Raw genomic sequence first — 26,303 nt, 5'->3', positions numbered from 1 at the left:
AGGATGCCATAGTTCCTTTCTCAGATTTCTCCCATTCTCATGCTAGTTATGATAAAACAAACGAATTATGCATTTATCTATTTGCTTCCAAAGTTTAATCACAAATACTTTTCACATTCATAGAAAAGTTGTCCCGCACAACATACTTGTCTCTAAAATGGAGACACATGGATTTGATGGGTGGACCACACAGTGGATAAAGAATTGGCTGGATGGTTGCACACAAAGAGTTGTGCTCAAGGGCTTGATGTCCGGATGGAGATCAATGATGAGTGGTGTCCATCAGGGGTCCATATTGGGACCAGTATTATTTAACATCTTTGTTGGGGACAGGGACAGTGGGATTGAGTGCACTCTCAGCAAGTTTGCCCACAACACCAAGCTGTGTGGTGTGGTCGACACGCTGGAGGGAAGGGATGCCATCCAGAGGGACCTTGAGAGGCTGGAGAGGTGGGCCCGTGTGAACCCCATGAAGTTCAACAAGGCCAAGGGCAAGGTCCTGCAAATGAGTCGGGGAAATCCCAAGCACAGCTATAGGCTGGGCGAGGAATGCATTGAAAGCAGCCCTGAGGAGAAGGACTTGGGGGTATTGATTGATGAGAAGCTCAACATGAGCCAGCAGTGTGCGCTTGCAGCCCAGAAAGCCAACTGTGTCCTGGGCTGCATCAAAAGAGGTGTGACCAGCAGGTCGAGGGAGGTGATCCTGCCCCTCTACTCCGCTCTGGTGAGACCCCACCTGGAGTACTGCACCCAGCTCTCTGGGGGCCCCAGTACAAGAGAGACATGGAGCTGTTGGAGCGAGTCCAGAGGCGGGCCACAAAGTTCATAAGAGGGCTGGAGCACCTCTCCTATGAGGACAGGCTGAGAGAGTTCGGATGGTTCAGCCTGGAGAAGAGAAGGCTCTGGGGAGACCTAATTGTGGCCTTCCAGTACCTGAAGGGGACCTACAGGAAAGCTGGAGAGGGACTGTTTATCAGGGAATGTAGTGACAGGACAAGGGGTAATGGGTTTAAGCTGAAGGAGGGTCGATTTAGATTAGATGTTAGGAAGAAATTCTTTACTGTGAGGGTGGTGAGGCACTGGAACAGGTTGCCCAGAGAGGTTGTGGATGCCTCATCCCTCTAAGTGTTTAAGGGCATGTTGGATGGGGCTTTGGGCAACCTGGTCTAGTGGAGGGTTTCCCTGCCCATGGCAGAGGGGCTCGTATTAGATAGGTCCCTTTAAGATCCCTTCCAAACCAGGCCAGTCTATCATTCTATGAATTGAATCGAATCAAATCAAATAGAATAGTTGCAGTTGGAAGGGACCTACAATGATCATCTAGTCCATCCACCTGACCAATTCACAGCTGACCAAATGTTAAAGCACATTATTAATGGCATTATGAAGGTGCCTCTTAAACACTGACAAGCTCTCTAGGAAGCCTGTTCCAGTGTTTGACCACCCTCTCAGTAAAGAAATGCTTCCTAATGTCCAGTCTAAACCTCCTCAAGTGCAGCTTTGAATCATTACCACACATTCTGTCACTGGATACCAGGGAAAAGAGATCAGCATCTCCTTGTCCACTTCCCCTCCTCAGGAAGTTGCGGAGAGCAATGAGGTTGCCCCTCAGACTCCTTTTCTCCAAACTAGAGAACCCCAGAGTCCTTAGCTGCTCCTCTTAGGACATTCCTTCCATCCCTTTCACCAGCTTTCTTGCCTTCCTCTGAATGCATTCAAGAACCTGAACATCCTTCTGAAATTGTGGGGCCCAGAACTGCACACAGTACTCAAGATGAGATGACACCAACACTAAATACAGAGGGATAATCACCTCTTTTGACTGGCTGATTATACTGTGTTTTATGCACCCCAGGATGTGATTTGCCCTCTTGGCTGCTCAGGCACACTGCTGACTTTCTGCAGGGCTGTTCTCCAGCCATTCCTCTCCCAATTTATGCTTGTGCCTAGGCGTTATTCCATCCCAGGTGCAGAATCCAGCATTTGTTCTTGTTAAATTTCATGCCATTGATGATTGACCAATGCTCCAATCTATCTATATCCCTCTGCAGGGCCTCTTGTCCATCAAGAGAGTCAACAGCACCTCCCAGTTGGGTAGCATCAGCAAATTTGCTAATGATGCATTCAACTCCTGCATCCAGATCATTGATAAAAATATTGAACTGGCCTTAGAATTGAGCCCCAAGGGACACCACTGGTGACTGGTCACCAGCCAGATGTAGCCCCATTCACTACAACCCTTTGAGCCCTGCAGCTCAGTTCTTCACCCAGCACATTGTGTACCTGCTCATCATCCCTTGGTGCTGGGGAAGGTTATGGAGCAGATCATCTTGAGTGCCATCACATGGCACCTACAGGACAACCAGGTGATCAGGCCCAGTCAGCATGGGTTCATGAAAGGCAGGTCCTGCTTGACTAACCTGATCTCCTTCTATGACCAGGTGACCTGCTTAGTGGATGAGGGAAAGGCTGTGGATGTTGTCTACCTGGACTTCAGTAAAGCCTTTGACACTGTTTCCCACAGCATTCTCCTGGAGAAAGTGGCTGCTCGTCGCTTTGATGGGAGAACTCTTTGCTGGGTAAAAAAACTGGCTGGATGGCTGAGCCCAGAGAGTTGTGGTGAATGGAGTTAAAGCCAGTTGGTGGCCGGTCACAAATGCTGTTCCCCAGGGCTCACTTTAATTAGTTAAACAGGACGTTCCCTTTGTGAACCTATTTTGACTGTGATTGATGACTGCATCATCCTTGAAATGCCTTTCAATGGCACCCAGTATGATCTTCATAATTTTTCCAGGCTCTGAGATTAGACTAACAGGTCTGTAGTTTCCTGGGTCTTATCTCATGCTCTTAAAAATTGGAGTAAGTGTCTAGCTTCCAGTCAGCAGGGACCTCCCCAGAGTGCCAAGACCTTTGGTAGATGGTTGAGAGGGGTCCTGCCATAACATCCACTAGCTCCTTCAGTACTCTGGGATTAATCCCATCAGGCCTCATGGACTTGTGAACATTCAGCTGATACAGCTGGTCCCTTACAACTTCAGTGTCCACAAATGGAAAGTCACTGTTCCCACAGTCATGATCCCCCGACTCAGGAGACCAGGCAGCCCAAGGTCTATCAGTATTATTAAAGACTGAGGCAAAGAAAGCATTGAATCATAGAATGATAAAATGGTTTGGGTTGGAAGGGACCTCAAAGATCATTTAGTTCCAATCCCCCTGCAACGGGCAGGGACACCCTCCACTAGACCAGGTTGCCCAAAGCCCCATCCAACCTGGCCTTAAACACTTCCAGGGAGGAGGCATCCACAACCTCTCTGGGCAACCTGTTCCAGTGCCTCACCACCCTCACAGTAAAGAATTTCTTCCTCACATCTAATCTAAATCGACCCTCCTTCAGCTTAAACCCATTACCCCTTGTCCTGTCACTACACTCCCTGATAAACAGTCCCTCTCCAGCTTTCCTGTAGGCCCCCTTCAGGTACTGGAAAGCTGCAATTAGATCTCCCCGGAGCCTTCTCTTCTCCAGGCTGAACAATCCCAACTCTCTCAGCCTGTCCTCATAGGAGAGGTGCTCCAGCCCTCTTATGAACTTTGTGGCCCTCCTCTGGACTCACTCCAACAGCTCGATGTCTCTCCTGTACTGGGGCCCCCAGAGCTGGATGCAGTACTCCAGGTGGGGTCTCACAAGAGCGGAGTAGAGGGGCAGGATCACCTCCCTCGACCTGCTGGTCATGCCTCTTTTGATACAGCCCAGGACACAGTTGGCTTTCTGGGCTGCAAGCGCACACTGCTGGCTCATGTTGAGCTTCTCATCAATCAATCAATACCCCCAAGTCCTTCTCCTCAGGGCTGCTTTCAATCCATTCCTCGCCCAGCCTATAGTCGTGCTTGGGATTGCGCCGACCCATGTGCAGGACCTTGCCCTTGGCCTTGTTGAACTTCATGTGGTTTGCATGGGCCCACCTCTCCAGCCTCTCAAGGTCCCTCTGGATGGCATCCCTTCCCTCCAGCGTGTCGACCACACCACACAGCTTGGTGTCATTGACAAACTTGCTGAGGGTGCACTCGATCCCACTGTCCATATCGCTGACAAAGATGTTGAGCAGTGCCAGTCCCAATACCGACTCCTGAGGAACGCAAAAAAGCTTCCTGCTTTTTCTTCATCCCTATTAGTGAGATGACCATCTTCAACAAGTATCAGTGCAATGTTTTCTTTAGACTTCCTCTTGCTATTAATGTAATTAAAAAAGCCCTTGTTGTCTGAAACAACACTGGCCAGTTTCAACTCTAATTGAGCTCTGGCCTTTTGTGTCTTCTCCCTGCATATATGAACCATGACTCCATAATCTTCCTGAGAAGTCTGACCTTTCTTCCAGAGATTGTACAATTTCTTTTTCCTCTTGAGCTGCACAATGCAGTTGAACAGTTTCCAAACCTAGATACAGGGGTAGTCCCTTTTAGATGCTAAGTTGCCAAGAAACTTGTTTGTATGGTGAGTATTGAATTTAAGCTTATCTCAGTCTTCTTGTAGTTTGTAGCATCAGCTATTTTTGTGGAGGAATGTTCTTTGTTGTGCATTAGGACCAGCATGTGGAGCATCAGGGCTTAGTTTCAAGGTCTGTGTTGAGCACAGGCACGTCAGTACTCATTCTCTCTTTTTTATTAAAGATAAAGTGAAATCTTTCCGCGCAGCTCTACAAGAGGAAGAACAGGCCAGTAAACAGATCAACCCGAAAAGACCACGTGCCCTTTGAAATGAGCCTTTGCTGCTAAAGGAATCCATGAACCCATACTGCTGTAGCACACATTTGTTACAAAACCCAGTGGCTGTAAGAACTCAACTACTTGAAAGTGTAAAAATATTAGAAATGTCTGTGGAAATGTACTGTTTCTTATTCACCTGAATGACATTTTCAGTTTTGTGTGAAATGCTCCTATGATGTCTACAAAATGCTTCTAAACCAGACAGTACAGCCATGCAGGGTTCAGATCTGTGAAGCACTTTGTTTAAAATATTTGCCATGTTTTTAATAATGAAGTAAAGCTGTGGCCATTAAAGTCACGGTATTTCCTTTTAACTATGTTCAGTTTTGTTACAAAGACCAGCTGTGCAGTTTTAAATTGTGTTTGCGTGCATGCATACCTCACTAGTGGTCTTACATAACTTATCTTCTACAGACAGCTGTGCTTACCTCTTCCCATTCTGTGTCTTGATGAAGGCTACTTAACCCTAAACATCCTATTTCTGAAGCACAGCCTTAATAAACAACATTCCTTATTTGTCAATATAAATTACTTTTAGTGTGTGCACATTTTTAATGTGTTTTGAGATTTTTTATTTTTTTTGGTGGCTAGTGCATTTCACAGCATGTGCCATATCCTTTGAACAGGAACTGCAAGAGCTGTGAGAATGGACAAACAGCTGGACGTTCCATCCTCATTGTAAAAAAATCTGGAATCTAGCTTTATTTGAATACCATAAAGAATAGTTATATAATTCTAACATTTTCTCTGTAATAAAAAAAACAAACCACAAAACAACAAAAAACCCGAAAATATAAATTAGTTGATGTATTGTTTAAGTACTGAGGAGAGTTGTATCTTAGGATAATGCAGATATACAGTATGTGGTATGGTGTGATAATGCTGTCAGAATAAAGGTACAATCTGACCTCTGCATATGGATAGACTAACTTAAAATTCAGGGATCCTGTCAAAGAAATACATATTGGCATTTCACATATTGTTAAAATTTGGCTTTTGATGCATGACAACCTTACATGTACATTAACTGTAGTTTGCAAGTAGTTTAAGTAGCTCTGATGCTTTAAAAAAGTAGCTAATACTTATTTTTCCCTTTGTACAGTGCCAGCAGCTGAAAAGTGAGGTGAAATTGCATCATTTGAGGATTTGCACAATACCTCTACTTAGCGCTAATAGAAATCCTACAAGTACCTGAATTCTCACAAATGGCACCATGTGTATCAGCACTTTTTAGGTGGTGGCACTCAAGTTATTTTTACAAGTTATTATCCAAAAAAGATTGACCTTTCATGTAAGAACTTCTTGTCAAATGAAGAATTATAGACCTCTCTAGAAGTTCTCCCTGTTTCCAGGAGTTCATATCAGCAGACTTTCCCTTGGAACTGTTTAAAAATTACTTTTGTAATACAAGCTTGTTTGTTTGTGCCAGGCCTGAAGGGAAATAAAGAGAAGGCAATGAAAAGAGTTAAATGAGCCAGGAATTCTCTTAGTGTTTAATATTTTTATCTCCCATAGGAAGGTAGGCTATGGGTAGCTCTTGTCACATTATGGTTAAAAATTTTTAAAAACTCCTCTTGTGTGTAAACATGAAAACTGAAACAACAATGTAATTTTACATACTGTGTTTAATAAATTAAGCTATTAAATGAATTACAGATGAGAATATACTTCTATGAAAGTTCTGTTCTGCTTTGGGAAGGGTTTCATTTTGTAAACACATTTGAGTTACATTTTTCAAAAGGCCTCTGATTTCAGAATGAATATCTACTTCTGGAACTAACTATTCTGTACAATTTGTCATATAGGAAGAAGTTCCCCAGAAGACTATCCTGACAAGTTTTGCAACAGGTCTTAAAAGAAACATCACACATCTTTCTGAACATTTAAGAATGTCTTCCATCACAGTTAAAAGAAAAAACCCTAGTGAAATAGAAGGCAGCAGCTTTTGTTAGTAAGGTGATAGTACAGGTTATTGTATAATACCAGAGGGTTTCTTTGAAGTTGCTCTAGAGAAATCTTACTTTCTCAAAAGCCTCTGAAGATTGAGACATCCTACATGAGAAACAGTGGCTTCCCTACTATTCCTCCATGCAACCCTAGAGCCACAAGCAGGATGCTGTTTATAAGGGTACCAAGGAGGACAGGAAGGACAGAGGCAGATTTAAGCAACTTCTTACTAAGCCTTGTAAATTATGTGTCCTGTCAGGTAGCAGATACAAGTTGAAATTGCATCTACTGGAGGGGGAAGAACGTTAGAGACAGCCTTTACAATAGAGCCTGCTTTAAAGATCAGATCTACACTGATACTGAATCAGTGAGAATCGAGATTAAAAAAACTGATACAGCTGGTTACAGCACTTGAATTCCTGTAGCCCATTACTATGATGGACAGGAATTACTTGAATAGGACTCAGACAAGCTTATCTTGATTTCTGTCCTGTAAAACTAAAGCATTTAAGATGCGTGACAAATCTCCAACACTTGTTCCTTCTGTATTAGTCTGTGCATATTGCTGTGGCTACTTATACTCACTCATAAATTGGTTCTATATGCAGTGAAGCACCACTAGAATAATTAAATTATAAAATAAATGAGCAATTCATTTTTCCAAGACAATCTCTCAGGATGCCTGCAAAGTCAAGTACATGTTTCTGTACTTTTTTTTTTCCAATGACTTTTAAAATACTGACATTCACATGTATAAAATGAAGTTATATCTTAGAGGATTTCTTGCTAATTTGCTTCTTCTCCACTTACTGTGGTCTGATGAAAAGAGATATGCTATACATGAAAAAATGACTTATGGTAATTAATACATAGAGTCAGGCCTTCACTCCTACATGATGCTACAGAGTTAACAGTTATTGTTTTCCTGAATCATAAGACAGACCAAAGTGGATTTTTCTTTTGACAGCTGCTATGCAGAGTTAATGCAAACTTAGGAAAAAACCCCTCTGCCTTGTCCTTAATAATATATATAATCCAAACTATATTAAGACACTTCAGTAAGTCTTTCTGTCAGGACACAGGCATGAATTGCTCTAAGACTCACTGAAAGCTTTGATCTATGCTAAAACTCCTCGTTGCCTTGAAGGGTGAAGTAGTTTTCTTATAAAAATAGCTGCCTGAATTTACAGTTGACACCCCCCCCCAAAAAAAAAAAAACCCGCAACAACAACAAAATGTTTAAATATATTTTAAAACAAACAAAAAAAAATCCCATACAAATGGAATGACTTCAAATCTGGTTTTGTTCCCAGACCAGACTTAGAGGTTGTACTGTTGAATATGGCACAAGAATATACTGCGATGAAGCCCATGATCAGGGAACACAGATTTCAATTATGGCAGCATCAATCCATATGTCATTTGGTATATTTAAAAATATGCCATCATATGAAAGTCCAGCACCTCACTTCAGTCCTGAAAGAATTTAATGTTTTTAAAATATAGAGCGGCAGCTTCTTGTCTATTATCTGTGATAAAATTGCATGTTCTCAATAAAAAAAAAAAAGAGTGTGTACACTGTATTCTGTTCATTGCTTTTGTCAGAAGAGCTTGTCCCATTGCAGTCACTCTGGTAAGACTTTGGTGACAAAATACAGAACAACTTTCATTCTTCCAGTAGAATCTATGAGAAATGAATGCCTTCTGAATTGAAGCCATGCAGCAGTCTGAAAAAGTGAAATATTCATGTTCTAATTTCTACTAACTTATATTTCAGATTAAGTCATTTCCAAGACATGCTGGCTGGCAAAGAACATATGAAAATAGCATGAAAGCAGCCATCATTGTTCAACCGCCATAAAGAATTGTTACAAATTTTACACTAGAAGTTATTAGCGAATTTGCTGCTTTAGAGATGCAGGTATATTTCCAGTGCAGTTATTTATATTGCATCCTACCAGGTTTACTATGTTTCTTTAAAGAGAGCAGTAGCTGTGTTAATTGTTACTCTGAGAAACAGCTAAGAAATTTTATCTTAAATTAGGAGAGGATTCCTCTTGCCACTTAAATTAACTGACCAGAAGTAAGAGCAGAATATAGCAGTTAATTACTAAAATTTCCAAATTATGCTACAGATTAAGGCTTAATCCTCAAGACAGACAGACAGGGAATGGCTGTGTAAATCTCCAGGGAAATTATAATATCCAATTCTGTTATTAGAGACATTTTTAGAGGAGACATAGAAGGATCTAGTACACAAATACCAGAAGTAGGGATCTTTAGCTAGTTGCTTCTCAATACTGTAAGTAGTAGTTAAAATACATATAGGGTTTAAGTGTTTCTTCATGTTCAGGACTGGAAGCAAGGAGTGTTTGGTATTGAGAGGAAAACAGGGCTAGTACTATTCCTATGTAACCCAATACTAATCTGTGCTACATAGGTACAGATGCAGATAGAATTTGAAGAAGCTTAAAAGGAAGGCATAAAGAGAAAAAATACCTAATGAAATCATCTACATCCATTGAATGGGCTCATTTTTCCAAGTAACCTCTATTTTTTTAGGACTGTCTGTATTTTCTCTGCAATTTTGAAGTTTTTGGGTATTTCATGTCAATGGAAAATAGGATACAAATCTGCTTTCTATTAATAGCACAGAAAAAAAGGTTAATTTAAATACTCTATTCTTTTCCTGGTTTTATAAGGGTTCTTGTTTCAAGTGATTTAAGTTGTGTTTTTTTTTCTTGTATGGATTATTTTATTCTTGTGTCTGAATTTTTATACCTCCGCTCATTCACTATAAATGAATCACCAACAGTATTGCTAAGCAAATACAAAAAGTTTTCTTACTAGATTTTGGTAAAAGCCAGTCCTTGAGACATATACAATCAATATATTACCAATACATTCAGTTTTCATTTTTCCCCGCTGTAATTTAGTGATCCTTTTTGATTTTTCTTTAAGAAAAGAGTTAGGTTCCTCCCTCCCTCAAACTCTCTTGGAAAACCTTTGACATGTTAAGCTAAGCTTTTCAATGCTAATTTTTTACTCTTACAAACATTAGTGTTTAGGTCACAGCACACAGAAGTAGAATTTAATATATTAAAAAGGAACTTACTGTATTACGTAAGGAACAATGAATTTGGTAATTAAGATCCGGCAACTGCTCTACAGCACTTGACCTGAAAAAAGAAAACAAGACAGAAGTTTAGAATGAAAATGGAGCTTTAACTAGTTTTGGGGTTTCGTTGGGGTTTTTTTGTTGTTTGGGTTTTTGTTTGTTTTTTTTTTTTCTTCCTTGAGTGGTTGTTAATCTTTAATAAAAAAACTCCCCACAAATAAAATAACCCAACCTGTAATGACTACACAGAGCTGTTGTTCTGTTCTTTTTAAACAGATGCCTAGTTTTCTTCTAAAAAGCTTCACTTCAGAAGAGCTTGTGACATCAGCATCAATTCTCCATCATGTTTTATCCCAGACTGTGCTGGCATGCATATAACACTGCTACACAATTGCATAAAAGAAAGGGTTAACTGGATGGACTTTTGACATGGTTTAGCCCCAGCCAGCAGCTGAGCACCACGCCACTGCTCACTCACCCCTCGCCCCTGCCAGGATGAGGAGGAGAATGGAAAAACAACGGCAAAGCCTCATGGGTTGGGATAAGGACAGATTACTGGGACAGCAAGGGAGAGGCAAACAATCAACAGCAGCACTGATAACAGATATTCACAATGGGTAATAACAGAAAGCAATTTACCCATCCGAGGACTGACCCACCGGATGCTCAGCTCATCCCGGAGACACGCTGAACCCGCCCCTCCCCGACTAGCACCCTTTTATGGTAAGCATGACATCACATGGTATGGAATAGCCCCCTGGCCAGCTTGGCTCAACTGTCCTGGCTCCTGGTGAAAATTAACTCTACCCTAGCCAAAACCAGGACATTATCCACCCCTTATTCTATACCATCTACATCATACCTCCATGCCTAGCAAGATACCTCCGTGACTGGCAAGATTATGGAGCAGACACTCCTGGAGACTATGCTCAGGCACATGGAAGATAAGGAGGTGATTGGTGACAGCCAACATGGCTTCACTAGGGGCAAATCGTGCCTGACAAATTTGGTGGCCTTCTATGATGGGGTTACAGCACTGGTGGACAAGGGAAGGGCAACTGACGTCATCTACCTGGACTTGTGCAAGGCATTTGACACTGTCCCGCACGACATCCTTGTCTCTAAATTGGAGAGACATGGATTCGATGGATGGACCACTCGGTGGATAAGGAATTGGCTGGATGGTCGCACTCAAAGAGTTGTGGTCAACGGCTCAATGTCCAAGTGGAGAACAGTGACAAGGGGCGTTCCTCTGGGGTCGGTATTGGGACCGGCACTGTTCAACATCTTTGTCAGCAACATGGACAGTGGGATCGAGTGCACCCTCAGCAAGTTTGTCAATGACACCAAGCTGTGTGGTGCGGTCCACACGCTGGAGGGAAGGGATGCCATCCAGAGGGACCTTGACAGGCTGGAGAGGTGGGCCCGTGTGAACCCCATGAAGTTCAACAAGGCCAAGTGCAAGGTCCTGCACATGGGTCAGGGCAATCCCAAACACAACTACAGCCTGGGCGAGGAATGGATTGAAAGCAGCCTCGAGGAGAAGGACTTGGGAGTATTGCTTGATTGATGAGAAGCTCAACATGAGCCAGCAGCGTGCGCTTGCAGCCCAGAAAGCCAACATGTCCTGGGCTGCATCAAAAGAAGTGTGACCAGCAGGTCGAGGGAGGTGATCCTGCCCCTCTACTCCGCTCTTGCGAGACCCCACCTGGAGTACTGCATCCAGCTCTGGGGTCCCCAGTACAGGAGAGACATGGAGCTGTTGGAGCAAGTCCAGAGGAGGGCCACGAAGCTGATCAGAGGGCTGGAGCACCTCTCCTATGAGGACAGGCTGAGAGAGTTGGGGTTGTTCAGCCTGGAGAAAAGGCGGCTCTGGGGAGATCTAATTGTGGCCTCCCAGTACCTGAAGGGGGCCTACAGGAAAGCTGGAGAGGGACTGTTTATCAGGGAGTGTAGTGACAGGAGAAAGGGTAATGGGTTTAAGCTGAAGGAGGGTCGATTTAGATTAGATGTGAGGAAGAAATTCTTTACTGTGAGGGTGGTGAGGCACTGGAACAGGTTGCCCAGAGAGGTTGTGGAGGCCCCCTCCCTGGGAGTGTTTAAGACCAGTTTGGATGAGGCTTTGGGCAACGTGGTCTAGTGGAGGGTTTCCCTGCCCACAGCAGGGGGGGTTGGAACTAGATGATCTTTAAGGTCCCTTCCAACCCAAACCATTCTATGGTTCTATGCCCAGATTATTCATGAGTAAGGGACCGGACGCTCAGCCTGTCCTGGAGGCACACCCAACCTGCCCCTCCCTGACTAGTCCCCTTTCATGGTGAGGATGACGTCACATGGTATGGAATAGCCCCTGGCCAGCTTGGCTCACCTGTCCTGGCTCCTTGGGAAATTAACTCTATCCTAGCCAGAACCAGGACATTATCCACCCCTTATTCTATATCATCTACACCATTCCCAGATTATTTCACAGATCTCATTCCCTTAGTCTATGGGCTATCGCTCTAAAATATCTGTCGAGTTCATTTAGTCCATGTCTTTGAGTTCCATCTGCCATTACAGTCTCTCAGGGCAGGAGCAATGGTGCGTGCTGCTGGATTGTTGCACGCTGCACCCGGAGTTTTCACAGCCGGTGTATCTGGTATGGTCCATGCTCACAGTCTGGGCATCGAAGATGTGATTTTCAAGGAAGATCCTGGGCACCAGTTGCTGAAGTCAGTTCTAGTTCCATCATCGTGGCACTTGGCTCAGTTTCATCAGAATCCATCCTTCATTAGTTTTGGGCGATTCTTATGGTCATACCATTGATACAGTATATTGCTATTAACATCATGCAACTTAATTTATTGGCTATTTTCACCCAAAATCAAATCCCCTTGGGGTACACACCGGACTTCCCCATCTTTTCTCATCACCCACCAAGTGCACCCTGGTCCCTGAGCAAAAGCAATCCCGCAGATGGGCTTGCCTTTGCCTGAAGAAGGGATAGCCCAAACTGTCTTCCCCAACATATTTTTCATGTGCACTACAGGAACTTTATCCCTTTGTACAGGGCGTGGAAATTTTGACTGGGCAGGGCCAGCTCGATTGGCAGATCTCATGGTGTTAACTAACCAGGTGGCCTTTGCTAAATGTGTGTCCCAGTGTTTGAGGGTCCCACCACCCATTGCTCTCAGGGTAGTCTTTAGCAGTCCATTGTACCTTTCGATTTTCCCAGAGGCTGGTGCATGATAGGGGATGTGATACACCCACTCAATGCCATGCTCTTTGGCCCAGGTGTCTATGAGGTTGTTTTGGAAATGAGTCCTGTTGTCTGACTCAATTCTCTCTGGGGTGCCATGTCGCCACAGGACTTGCTTTTCAAGGCCCAGGATAGTGTTCCGGGTGGTGGCATGGGGCACAGGATATGTTTCCAGCCACCCAGTGGTTGCTTCCACCATTGTAAGGACATAGCGCTTGCCTTGGCGGGTTTGTGGGAGCGTGATGTAGTCGATTTGCCATGCTTCCCCATATTTATATTTCAGCCATCATCTTCCATACCAGAGAGGCTTTACCCGCTTGGCTTGCTTGATTGCAGCGCACGTTTCACATTGATGGATGACCTGTGAGATGGCATCCATGGTCAAGTCCACCCCTCGATCACGGGCCCATCTATATGTTCCATCTCTTCCTTGATGGCCTGAGGTGTCATGGGCCCACCGAGCTAGAAATAATTCACTCTTACGCTGCCAGTCCAAATCCACCTGAGCCACTTCAATCTTGGCAGCCTGATCTACCTGCTGGTTGTTCTGATGTTCCTCAGTGGTCCGACTCTTGGGTACGTGGGCATCTACATGACGTACCTTTACAACTAGCTTCTCTAGCTGTGCAGCAATATCTTGCCACAATGGGGCAGCCCAGATGGGTTTGCCTCTGGGCTGCCAGTTGCTCTGCTTCCACTGCTGTAACCACCCCCACAGGGCATTGGCCACCATCCATGAGTCAGTGTAGAGGTAGAGCATCGGCCACTTTTCTCCTTCAGCAATGTCTAAAGCCAACTGGATGGCTTTCACCTCTGCAAACTGGCTCGATTCACCTTCTCCTTCAGCAGCTTCTACAACTCGCCGTGTAGGACTCCATACAGCAGCCTTCCACCTCCGATGCTTTCCCACAATGCGGCAGGACCCATCAGTGAACAGGGCATATTGCGTCTCATCTTCTCTTAGTTTATTATACGGTGGGGCCTCTTCAGCACATGTCACCTCCTCCTCTGGCAACATTCCAAAATCTTTGCCTTCTGGCCAGTCCGTGATCACTTCCAGAATTCCTGGACGACTGGGGCTTCCTATTCGAGCCCGTTGTGTGATCAGTGCAACCCACTTACTCCACGTAGCATTGGTTGCACGATGTGTAGAAGGAGCCCTCTCTTTGAACATCCAACCCAGCACTGGCAGTCGGGGTGCCAAGAGGAGCTGTGCTTCAGTGCCAATCACCTCTGAAGGAGGTCGAACCCCTTCACAGGCTGCCAATATCTCCTTTTCCATTGGAGTGTAGCGGGCCTCGGATCCTCTGTATCCCCGACTCCAAAACCCCAGGGGTCGGCCTCGAGTCTCCCCTGGTGCTTTCTGCCAGAGACTCCAGGTAGGGCCATTCTCCTTGGCTGCGGCGTAGAGCACATTTTTCACATCTGGTCCTGCCCAGACTGGCCCAAAAGCTACGGCATGAACTGTTTCTTGTTTAATTTGTTCAAAAGCTTGTCGTTGCTCAGGGCCCCATTTGAAATCATTCTTCTTCTGGGTTACGTGATAGACAGGGTTTACTATCAGACTCGGAGAATTCAGAATGTGCATTCACCAGAAACCCACAACACATAAAAAAGCTTGTGTTTCCTTTTTCTTGGTTAGTGGAAACATGGCTGCAATTTTGTTGATAATATCCACTGGGATCTGATGGTATCTGTCTTACCATCTTATTCCTGAATACTGGATTTCCTGTGCAGGCCCCTCGACCTTACTTTGTTTTATGGCAAAGCCAGCCTGCAGCAGGATTTGGATTATTTTCTTCCCTTTCTCAAAAACTTCCTCTGCTGAGTTGCCCCATACAATGATGTCATCAATGTATTGCAGGTGCTCTGGGGCTTCACCCCATTCCAGTGCAGCCTGGATCAGTCAATGGCAAATGGTGGGGCTGTGTTTCCACCCCTGGGGCAGTCGATTCCAGGTGTACTGGACACCCCTCCACGTGAAAGCAAACTGTGGCCTGCACTCTGCTGCCAAAGGGATCGAGAAAAATGCATTAGCTATATCAGTTGTGGCGTACCACTTGGCTGCCTTTGACTCCAGTTCATATTGAAGCTCCAGCACATCTGGCACGGCAGCACTCATGGGAGGTGTGACTTCCTTCAGGCAATGACAGCCTACTGTCAGCCTCCACTCTCCATTAGAGTTCCACACTGGCCATATGGGACTGTTAAAGGGTGAGTGGGTTCTGCTGATCACTCCCTGACCCTCCAGTTGATGAATTAGCTTGTGGATGGGAACCAGGGAGTCTCTGTTTGTGCAGTATTGCCGCCGGTGCACAGTTGTGGTAGCGATTGGCACCTGTTGCTCTTCAACCCTCAGCAACCCCACAACAGAAGGGTCCTCCGAGAGACCGGGCAGACTAGACAACGGTTCAATTTCCTCCGCTTCCAAGGCAGCTATTCCAAAAGCCCACCGGTAACCTTTTGGATCTTTGAAATACCCTCTCCGGAGGTAGTCTATGCCCAGGATGCACGGAGCCTCTGGGCCAGTCACAATGGGGTGCTTTTGCCACTCATTCCCAGTTAGACTCACTTCAGCCTCCAACAGAGTCAACTGTTGGGATCCCCCCGTCACACCAGAAATAGATATTGGTTCCATCCCTTCGTAGTTCGATGGCATTAGGGTACACTGTGCACCCGTGTCCACTAGGGCCTTACACTCCTGTGGGTTCAATGTGCCAGGCCATCGGATCCACACAGTCCAATAAACCCTATTGTCCCTTTCCTCCACCTGGCTGGAGGCAGGGCCCCTCTAGTCCTGCTCGTCATAGTCACTACTTACCTCTTGCAAAAAGGACTTAGAAGTCCCTTCAAGAGGATCATAGCTGTGATCTGGCCTTTCACTTGGTCTGGGGGGCTGCCTGGTGGAAACTGGAGCAGCATTCTTTCTGGAAGAGTCCCTTTTTACAGCTGTCTTGCCTTGTAGCTCATGTACGCGTGCCCGCAGGGTTGAGGTGGGCTTCCCATCCCATTTCCTCATGTCTTCTCCGTGGTCACGCAGATAGAACCACAGGATACCTCGTGGTGTGTATGCTCTATATCCCCTCTCCGGAGCAGAAAAACGCTTACTCCTCACAGCTGAAATGCAGGTCTGTGCAGGTGGGGAGTAAGACATATCCTCTTTGAGTTGCCGGATGTCCTGGGACAGTTTCTCCACAGCCGAGACGAGGGAGGAAGAGAGACTCTCTTCATATTGCCAGAGTCGGACAGACACTTCGTCCACTGTAGGTGCCTCTTCACTTTTCCAGTCGATTACTGCCAGTGAGTTGGTGTACGAAGATGGTGCGCTCCGTACAAATTTTCGCCACATGGTTTGGGTACATTGGACTTCATCGGGGTCTGTGGGTGTCGTGGTTTTACCCCAGCCGGCAGCTGAGCACCACACGGCCGCTCGTTCACTCCCCCCTCATCGGGATGGGGAAGAGAATTGGAAGAGTGAAAGTGAGAAAACCCGTGGGTTGAGATAAAAACAGTTTAATAGGTAAAGCAAAAGCCGCGCGCACAAGCAAAGCAAAGCAAGGAATTCATTCACCACTTCCCATGGGCAGGCAGGTGTTCAGCCATCTCCAGGAAAGCAGGGCTCCGTCACCCGTAACAGTTACTTGGGAAGACAAACGCCATTGCTCCAAATGCTGCCGCCCCCCCTCTCTCTTCCCCCAAGCTCCTTATAAACTGAGCATGACATCATATAGTATGGAATATCCCTTTGGTCAGTTTGGGTCACCTGTCCTGTCTGTGTCTCCTCCCAACTTCTTGTCCACCCCCAGCCATCCCGCTGGCAGGGCAGTGCAAGAAGCAGAAAAGGCCTTGGCCCCGTGTAAACACTGCTCAACAATAAGTCCATAGAACAAAAACATCTCTATATTATCAACACTGTCTCCAGCACAAATCCAAAACGTATCCCCACACTAGCTACTATGAAGAAAAATCAATCCTCTCAGCTGAAACCAGGACAGTGGGTAACTGGGCATTGTCCGGATCATAATAAACCATCTCCCGCACAGCTAATTCCCTCAGATATTGAATACCTCTCTCCATAGTGGTCCACTTGCCTGGCCAACATACATCTTCACTGAAGGGATACCTTTCCCTCACACTTGACAGGAGTCGCCTCCAGAGGCTGAGGGCCTGTGCCTTTTTCTCCAATCGCCTTGTCAATGCCCCCTTCCCTAGACAGGGATCCTAGCTGCTTGGCCTCCCTGCCCTCCAATTCCAGGCTGCTGGCCCCGTTATCCCAGCATCGGAGCAGCCAGGTAATAATGTGCTCCCCTGGAAGGTGGCTGAAATCCTTCCGCATATCTCGCAGCTCACTCAGGGACAGGGATCGGGCGATCACTTCTGGTTCTGGCTCTTCTTCCTGTTCTCGTGATGGTCCCGGTTCATCATCATCCTTCACTAAGCGAACCGATTTCCTTGTGTATTTCTTTTTGTGTATAGGGGCAACTGATACTGGTATGGGTTGATCTTTTGGCTCAGCTACAGTGCCTGTTGCAGGGGTTGGGGTATCCGTAGTGCCTGTGGGTCTGTTCTCTCTCTCTCCTCCCTGATGGTGCTGTCTACTGTCAAGCAGTGTTTGATAGATTGTGGCCAGGGCCCAGCACAACGCAGTAAGTTGTGTCTCTTTAGAATACCCACAGCATTTTTCTTTCAAATATTCTACCACTTTATCAGGGTCTTGCAGTTGTTCAGGAGTGAAGCTCCTAACCATCGGAGGTGAAAAGGTCTCTAGATACCCACCCATATTCTCCCACATGCCATGCCAGCCCTGACTATTCAGCCTCAGGGAAGATCCCTGGGTGGTATTCTTGAAACAATTTTTGGTAACCCTGAACAGGACTTGAAACACATTCAGGAGACCTAGCAATAGGAATATACTGGCCTGAACATTCCAAGAGCATTCAAAATTCTCAAAAATTGTTGTAACCAACGAAAAGGGAAAAGGGGAGGTGAAAGAGTGGGAGAAGGTATCCCCCCCTGTCTTCCCCATAGATTGGGTCCAATTATTAATCAATTCTGAAAGACATTGACCGAGGTACAGGCATGACAGAAATGCTACATACAAGTACCAGCTCAGACTCATGACCGTCAATGATATCATAAGTCGATATCACACAATACAACAACATGAGAACACAAACCCCTCTCCCAGAGGTGATAAACAGCACCACAGGGATTGCATAGAGTAAACACGGGTTTACAAACCAGAGCCATGTGACCAAACAGAACATCATTATGACCAGCGACTGTTTCAATGACATTATAAATGCTTATAACAACTTTGATTTAACACACTTGGGTCAGACTTGTCGTTATCACAACCCCTCGAGCCCCACGTTTGGCGCCAAAAAGGACTGATGTGGTTTAGCCCCAGCCGGCAGCTGAGCACCATGCCACTGCTCGCTCACCCCTCGCCCCTGCCAGGATGGGGAGGAGAATGGGAAAACAAAGGCAAAGCCTCATGGGTTGGGATAAGGACAGTTTACTGGGACAGCAAGGGAGAGAGAAACAATCAACAGCAGCACTGATAACAGATATTCACAATTGGTGATAACAGAAAGCAATTTACCCATCCGAGGACTGACCCACCGGATGCTCAGCCTGTCCCGGAGACACGCCAAACCCACCCCTCCCCGACTAGCACCCTTTTATGGTGAGCATGATGTCACATGGTATGGAATAGCCCCCTGGCCAGCTTGGCTCACCTGTCCTGGCTCCTGGTGAAAATTAACTCTATCCTAGCCAGAACCAGGACAACTTTCAAACTTTGAAAATATTTCCTCCTATAGAAGTTACTTACTTAAATGCTGTGCAGAGTGCCTTGTTTTTCCTAACAAAGGCTATCCTTACAAGACCATCCCACTCCTGAAATTAAAAATTGTACAGTATTTATAGAAAGGAACATACAGCTGCTACAAACAAAAACAAACACTACTGACAATTTCATAACAATACTGAACACAAAGAAAAACCTTTTTAGGGAAATATATTTCTAAACAATACAAAACCAGTCCTGTCTTAGACAAAGCAATACAAATAGAGGAGAAAATACTGCACCCACAAAAATGACTGAATTGTTCTTTTTTGTGCCCAGGCACTATTGGGCAGATATTATGTACTGAGAAGGCAGATACTTGAAGAAAATCTGGCTAACCTTGGGCAAGGCTGAAATGGTCTTGAAGATCAAAGCATTTTAAAAAATAACTTTAAGAATACTATCCTGTAACATTTGTCTTCTGAGATTATACACACTCATCTGAAGATAAGAGTTCTCATAGATACTCCTTTGATCATAAGCAACAAAGTCATCAGCCAGAAAAGTCTCTGGGAGATATGAAGTACTGTGAAAGGGACATTATTAGTAACAAATATCCAACTGGCATGGAGATGGTACCTCAGTCTTGTCAGAAATACTGTAAACAAAGCAGCACCCGAATTAACGGTGGCACATTCAGGTAATGTCCTAATGCAACCCTGATGAAGAGAGGAATATGCATTTTGGAATTCTGTAAATGCCAATGAATAGCTGGTACTTAGTAGTGAAAGTGGCATATAGAACTGTTTAACAAGTGAAAAGTGAAATTAAGTATTATGACTATTATGTTTTGTTGTTGTTAGAGTATACTGTGCTCACCTGGAAGTTGATAGGTGGTGGTGGGTTCTTAGGCTCTATTTTGATAACACTGGATTCAACTTTGGGACGAGGCCCGGAGTTGTTCTTTCCAATCTGTTAGTCAGGAGAAGGCAGGCAGCTATATGAATAAGCAGCAAATCCTCACATTCCTAGAAACGTTCTTTTCTGTTTGACAGCTTTGTTTGCTAACACAGAACGACATACCTTCATCAGACAGTACACTTGAGCTAATAACTGAGTATTAATAGAGAGTCTACAGTATAGTTTAGTTGCTGGTTTTGCAAAAAAATGAAGTGCAAATTCCCTTTGAAAGATAAGTATTACACACCCGAGAATAACAGAAATGAGAAAAAGAATTTGAAGTCTAATCAGCTTTTAAGTCAAAAGCCAACTAATAGACTTGGAAAACACAGGCTTTCCCTCAGCATTTAGAATCAACAGAAGTCTGCCATAAATACACTCTGCCTTAATTATCTCAGAGTGTGTTAAAAAAAACCAAAACCAAACTTCCACAAAACCATCTAAATCTCCTTAAAGCTACAATAGAATTTGATTCTGTATACTGCTAAATGGATGAAGATCAGAGAGGCAGAGGCTATCTCAGAGTTTTGTGCATGACTGTAACAAATCATTTTGAATAATTTTAGAGTCCTTCAAACCTAAACTCTCTAGCTCCAAAAATTGACTAGTAATGTCACAGGTTAGGAAAGCCAAAGCCCTGATAGAAATTAGTCTGGCCAGGGATGTCAAGGACAACAAGAAAAGCTTCTATAGGTATGGTAGTGATAAGAGGAGGATGAGGGAAAATGTGGGTCCCCTGCAGAATGAAACTGGCGACCTGGTTACCCAGGATAGACAGAAGGATGAGGTACTCAACAACTTCTTTGCCTCAGTCTTCATGGGGAAGTGCTCAAGCCACACTGCCCAGGTCACAGAAGGCAGGGACTGGGAGAATGCAGAACTGCCCACTGTAGGAGAAGATCAGGTTCGAGAATATCTAAGGAACCTGAAGGTGCACAAGTCCATGGGACCTGATGAGATGCATCCGTGGGTCCTGAAGGAACTGGCAGATGAAGTGGCCAGGCCACCCTCCATCACATTTGAGAAGTCCTGGCAGTCCAGCAAAGTTCCCGCTGACTGGAAAAGGGGAAACATAACCCCCATTTTTAAGAAGGGAAAAAAGGAAGACCCAGGGAACTACAGGCCGGTCAGTCTCACCTCCGTGCCTGGCAAGATCATGGAGCAGACCCTCCTGGAGACTATGCTCAGGCACATGGAAAATAAGGAGGTGATTGGTGACAGCCAACATGGCTTCACTAAGGGCAAATCGTGCCTGACAAACTTGGTGGCCTTCTAGGATGGGGTTACAGCATCAGTGGATAAGGGAAGGGCAACTGACATCATCTACCTGGACTTGTGCAAGGCATTTGACACTGTCCCACACGACTTCCTTGTCTCTAAATTGGAGAGACATGGATTCGATGGATGGACCACTCGGTGGATAAGGAATTGGCTGGATGGTCGCACTCAAAGAGTTGTGGTCAACGGCTCAATGTCCAAGTGGAGAACAGTGATGAGTGGCATTCCTCAGGGGTCGGTACTGGGACCGGCACTGTTCAACATCTTTGTCAGCAACATGGACAGTGGGATCGAATGCACCCTCAGCAAGTTTGCCGACGATACCAAGCTGTGTGGTGTGGTCGACACCCTGGAGGGAAGGGATGCCATCCAGAAGGACCTTGACAGGCTGGAGAGGTGGGCCCATGCGAACCTCATGAAGTTCAACAAGGCCAAGGGCAAGGTCCTGCACGTGGGTCGGGGCAATCCCAAGCACAACTACAGGCTGGGCGAGGAATGGATTGAGAGCAGCCCTGAGGAAAAGGACTTGGGGGTATTGATTGATTGATGAGAAGCTCAACAGGAGCAGGCAGTGTGCTCTTGCAGCCCAGAAAGCCAACCGTGTCCTGGGCTGCATCAAAAGAGGTGTGACCAGCAGGTCGAGGGAGGTGATTCTGCCCCTCTACTCCGCTCTTGTGAGACCCCACCTGGAGTACTGCATCCAGCTCTGGGGTCCCCAGTACAGGAGAGACATGGAGCTGTTGGAGCAAGTCCAGGGGAGGGCCACGAAGCTGATCAGAGGGCTGGAGCACCTCTCCTATGAAAACAGGCTGAGAGAGTTCGGATGGTTGAGCCTGGAGAAAAGGCGGCTCTGGGGAGATCTAATTGTGGCCTCCCAGTACCTGAAGGGGGCCTACAGGAAAGATGGGGAGGGACTGTTTATCAGGGAGTATAGTGACAGGACAAGGGGTAATGGGTTCAAGCTGAAGGAGGGTCGATTTAGATTAGATGTGAGGAAGAAATTCTTTACTGTGAGGGTGGTGAGGTACTGGAATAGGTTTCCCAGAGAGGTTGTGGAGGCCCCCTCCCTGGAAGTGTTTAAGACCAGTTTGGATGAGGCAACGTGGTCTAGTGGAGGGTTTCCCTGCCCGCAGCAGGGGGGTTGGAACTAGATGATCTTTGAGGTCCCTTCCAACCCAAACCATTCTATGATTCTATGATAATATTAGCACTTCAGTGAAAGGAATCAAAAACTGCTGAAATATTGAACCACACACAGAAGTACCTAAGGCAGTCATATTTTTAGACCAGACAATAGGAAATGGCTTGGCTTCGATCCCACCCTTACCATTCTTCCTTCCTAAGGTAGGAAGGCATTTGAAATGTTACAATGCCCTGCTTATCCCTGGAATAACAATTAGCTATAATACTACTGCAAACAGATGCAACTACTGTTTTCATCAGCTGGACAATCACTGATGCCAAGACTAAATTTTCTCCTCATGCTTAATACATCGATATAAACTAATTTCCAGGCACTGGCAGTTTTCATATTATAGAAAAATGTTGGTGCGGCTCTGATCCACCAAACTGATACTTTAAGAACTTTAAAAAAAAAAAAAAAGTATTTGGGAATATTTTTTAAACTATTTTTTTTTATCAGGTAATCCAGAGCTCCATTCTTCCACATACCTGAAAAAAGGTCTGTGAAGCAACAACTGAAAACAAAAGGTGAAGAAATCTGAGGAAAAGAATAATAGTATAACTTCTGGGATATTATCATTAAAAAAAAAAAATTCGCTATGTTATTTAGCCCATACCTGTAAGGCAAGTTAGCTACACATGCATCAAAGAATGGTAAGTCTGTTTTCAAGATATCACCAACCTTGATTTCAAGTTTGTTTGCCAGACACCTAGGGGAAAATGCGCTTCAGAGAAGCATGTTGCTGAAGTTGTTGCTAAAGCAACTCCACTGTTCTAAGTGCTCGGTATTTCCACAGTTGATACTTACATGCCCTGGACTCTCTTCTGAAGTTCGCCAACAAGTCAAGGGTCAATTTCACAGGCAATAACCTGAAAACAAAGTATATATTTGCAACTTTATATAAAAAAAACCCACCTGTAGCTATTGCTAAAGTATTAAATAATTCTTAAATATTTCCTATTATGCTATGCACCTCCCCCCCTCCCAAACATGCAAGACATCACATAAATGGATAACAGCAATATAGTTTGATAAAACCATACAAGATTTACATGACCAGCTAAAAACTCAATGGAATTATGAAATTGTTAAGAAAAATATCCATAGTGTAATTCTACTTATTTGAATCAGATAACTGAAGATCCTTCTGTTTGCCATAGTCTAAGCCACAATGTAGTTTGAGCTTGGGGGGGGAATTCACACTTACTTTTTTAACTTTCTCTAAAATCTTTACTGTCAGGTTACTGGTTCCCGGGCCTACTTCCGGAATGACATCTGTACATCATAAGGCAGCCTAAGAACAAACAGCATTTCAGTATTTTTCTAGAACCAATTTAAAGCAATCATTCAATGATTTAATTTTAAAATGAAAGGTACATGCAGCTTAATAAAAAGCTGAAATCAGCTAACAGAGGAGTGTGAATGTAATTTAGAAAGGGATGAGAGGGAAACGGTGAAAATTAATTTATGAGAGATCCTTGACCAAGTATAGAAAAGTAAGCAAGCACCCAGCTCAACCCCGAGAGCAGCTCTGGTCAATCACCTCCTTCACCTGATTCCTTAATGGCATGTTCAAAAAAACTCCCCATCCCTGGGGATGGCAGCTGTTGGGCACCACAGGCATGGAGGGCACAGGCTTTTCCCCATCCATAGGGAACCCACATTAGCCTGTCTGAACGCCTCAGCACTATTTTTTAAACTCAAAGTCTGCTGTCAGGCAACACAGACTGAAAAGACTAACCGTTTGGGTTCTTCAGTACAAATAACTGTAAACCTGCCTAGCAAGTATATAAAATGACCTGTTCCTGAAGCTTTAAGTCACAGTTGAGACCACAGAGGAGTGTTTACTCTAAAATCGAAGTGCAGAGCCATCCTGCTCCGTGGCCACAGTCCATTGGGCAGCCATCACCCACCTTCTCAATGATGCTATTGACAACAAGGAGGTTTTTCAAGATATGTTGGCCAGCTCCAGTGTTAAACAGGATACCTACAGTACAGTGCAGCCAGAGCAGCCAAGTTACTCAAAATGAAAACATATCCAGTGGAAACCCAAGAAACCTTTACTTAAGAAATAGGTCTTTATCTGCAGCAGGCATTCACGCTTCTTTCAGATCAAACCACGTTCCCTACCGAGAGCAGCCCTCACCTGAGTCTCCTACAGGGCCGCTTCCAGCACCAAGGCATCCCCTGATCAAAGGCGGCGGTGAGGAAGGGAAGAGCGCAGGCCACGCCCAGGCGGTAGGCCCCAGCCCCATAGCTGCTCAGCCCGGCCTGCACTCCTACCGCAGCCACTTCCCCGCCCACACCTTGGGCACGGCAGCACCCGATCCAGCTCTGCGCCGCGCGGAGGCTACAAGTAACGCCGAGCACTGCGGCTGGGGACGCCGCCCGCCCGGTCCGGCGGGGCATCGGGTTCTTGCCGCTGTTCCTCGCAAGGGTCGAGTCCCCCCCCGCACAGGGCAGGTAGCTTGTAGGCGAGACCGCGCAGCAGCTGCACCGGGTTCTCTTGCTTCTGCTGCTTCGGGTTCTGCTGGTAGATTTAGCTTAAGAATCGCAGTTTTTACGAGCAGAGCACGATCTTCCCAACAAAAGTAAGACCTCTGCGCCCAAAACAAGCTCCTGCAGAAGGTGCAAGTGTGCTTTGCAGCAGTGTTACACTGTTCAGTTAAAAAAAAAAAAAAAAGCTCAGCTGCAAGGCTACAAATATAGCACATAGCATGAGATCTCTTTTATTCTAAGTTGTCTGGAGAACAGACTCTTCAGGATGAGTTACTTAGGAAGAGCACTTAAATTTGGGAATATACACAGCCCTAACATCATAAAGAATAACAGCACATTTTCTTAACTAAATATGTGTTATTTAATAAACAGTAAGTGGGAAGTCAATTGCATTGATAATTTAGGCTTTGTTTTATTGCCATGTGGTGAGGAGTGATACTGAGAGGTAAATAACCCATAATACCTATTCCAGGTAAGTGTGGATGAGTAGAAGGCAGGAAAAACCTGAGGGAAAACAGATAACAAAGGGAAAGAGAAAAAGAAACATTTTTAAGATTTCTCTGGGTCAGAGTACTCAGCATTATGCTGTTGTATGTAAACAGCTAGAATTCTTTCTTCTTTCATCAGTCCTGGAGGGATCTCCCTCATTCCAGTACCTATGTAATGCAAACCTTATGTTTCAACCTTGAAAAAATTATTTAAGAGGTGATTCTCAGCAATTTCTGTTGATAAAGCAACAGGATACTTTAACTTACTGACTCCATATGACATAAATGGTTTATTAGTTTATAATCTGAAACTGTGATTTATAATTAAATAAACCTCTATTGTTGGTACACAGTATGAGCAGGTGGTTTGTTGTTGTTACAGAGTGCAAGTGCTGTTACACAGGAGGAAACAGACTAAGTTGTGGGGCTACACTTGCACACAGTAAATCCTTATCCAGTTATACCTAGAGATATCCAAGAGTCCAGCCTATGGATTTCATCAAGTATTTCTTCAATATTTGGTATTCCTCAAAATAAACAAACAAAAATCAAGTAACTAAACATTACATGCCTGACTCAGTGTAAAATTATGTGAACATAAATATCATACATTTCTACTACAGCCCCTTCACACCATTCTTCCATATCATTATAACTGTTCAGAATAATCACACAATACATAAGTAAAACTGTCAAAAGTTTACATTTTTTCAATTATTTTCAATCATTTACACACCAAACTCACCAGGAGAAAGCCATTATCCTGATTTGATGTGAAATACAGAAATGAAGCAGTGAATGGTTGTGAGGGAAGACCAATAGCCCTATTATTTTAAAATAAGGAACTGCAATTAATTCAGCCACAGTTTAACAGCAATCCAGGTTTGCAGGCCACTTCCCCGCACGAAGGCCGCACGCCGGTAACGTCTTTAGCAGGCCTGAGACGAGCAGCACTGGCGCACCCCATGGGCTGTTATTCAGCAGCCATGAACCCCAGCCTACTATGCCACAGGCTTGAGCTTGCTCCTCCAGGATGGCTG

General features: G+C 44.9%; 1 protein-coding gene and 1 pseudogene across 6 annotated transcripts in view; one reads left to right on the top strand and one right to left on the bottom strand.

Annotated features, from left to right (window-relative positions):
- Positions 1 to 7,393, top strand: part of LOC142599167 (kinesin-like protein KIF2A) — a 96,881-nt gene extending 89,488 nt beyond the window's left edge. For 5 of the 6 annotated variants that reach the window (XM_075738941.1, XM_075738937.1, XM_075738939.1 and 2 more), the window contains one exon: positions 4,666 to 6,402. In XM_075738941.1, coding sequence (XP_075595056.1) covers positions 4,666 to 4,751 — 86 coding nt within the window. In that variant the 3' untranslated portion in view covers positions 4,752 to 6,402. Of the gene's footprint in view, positions 1 to 4,665; positions 6,403 to 6,566 lie in introns of those variants that run through there. The other variant, XM_075738938.1, reaches the window with a different exon arrangement.
- Positions 7,394 to 9,799: 2,406 nt separating this feature from the next.
- Positions 9,800 to 24,685, bottom strand: LOC142599347 (dimethyladenosine transferase-like; annotated as a pseudogene).
- Positions 24,686 to 26,303: the final 1,618 nt, after the last annotated feature.

Source organism: Balearica regulorum, chromosome W (genome assembly GCF_011004875.1).
Source record: "Balearica regulorum gibbericeps isolate bBalReg1 chromosome W, bBalReg1.pri, whole genome shotgun sequence".
NCBI classification, from domain to species: domain Eukaryota; kingdom Metazoa; phylum Chordata; class Aves; order Gruiformes; family Gruidae; genus Balearica; species Balearica regulorum.
Note: the sequence above shows the minus strand (reverse complement) of the source record. Positions and strands in the feature narration are given on the sequence as shown.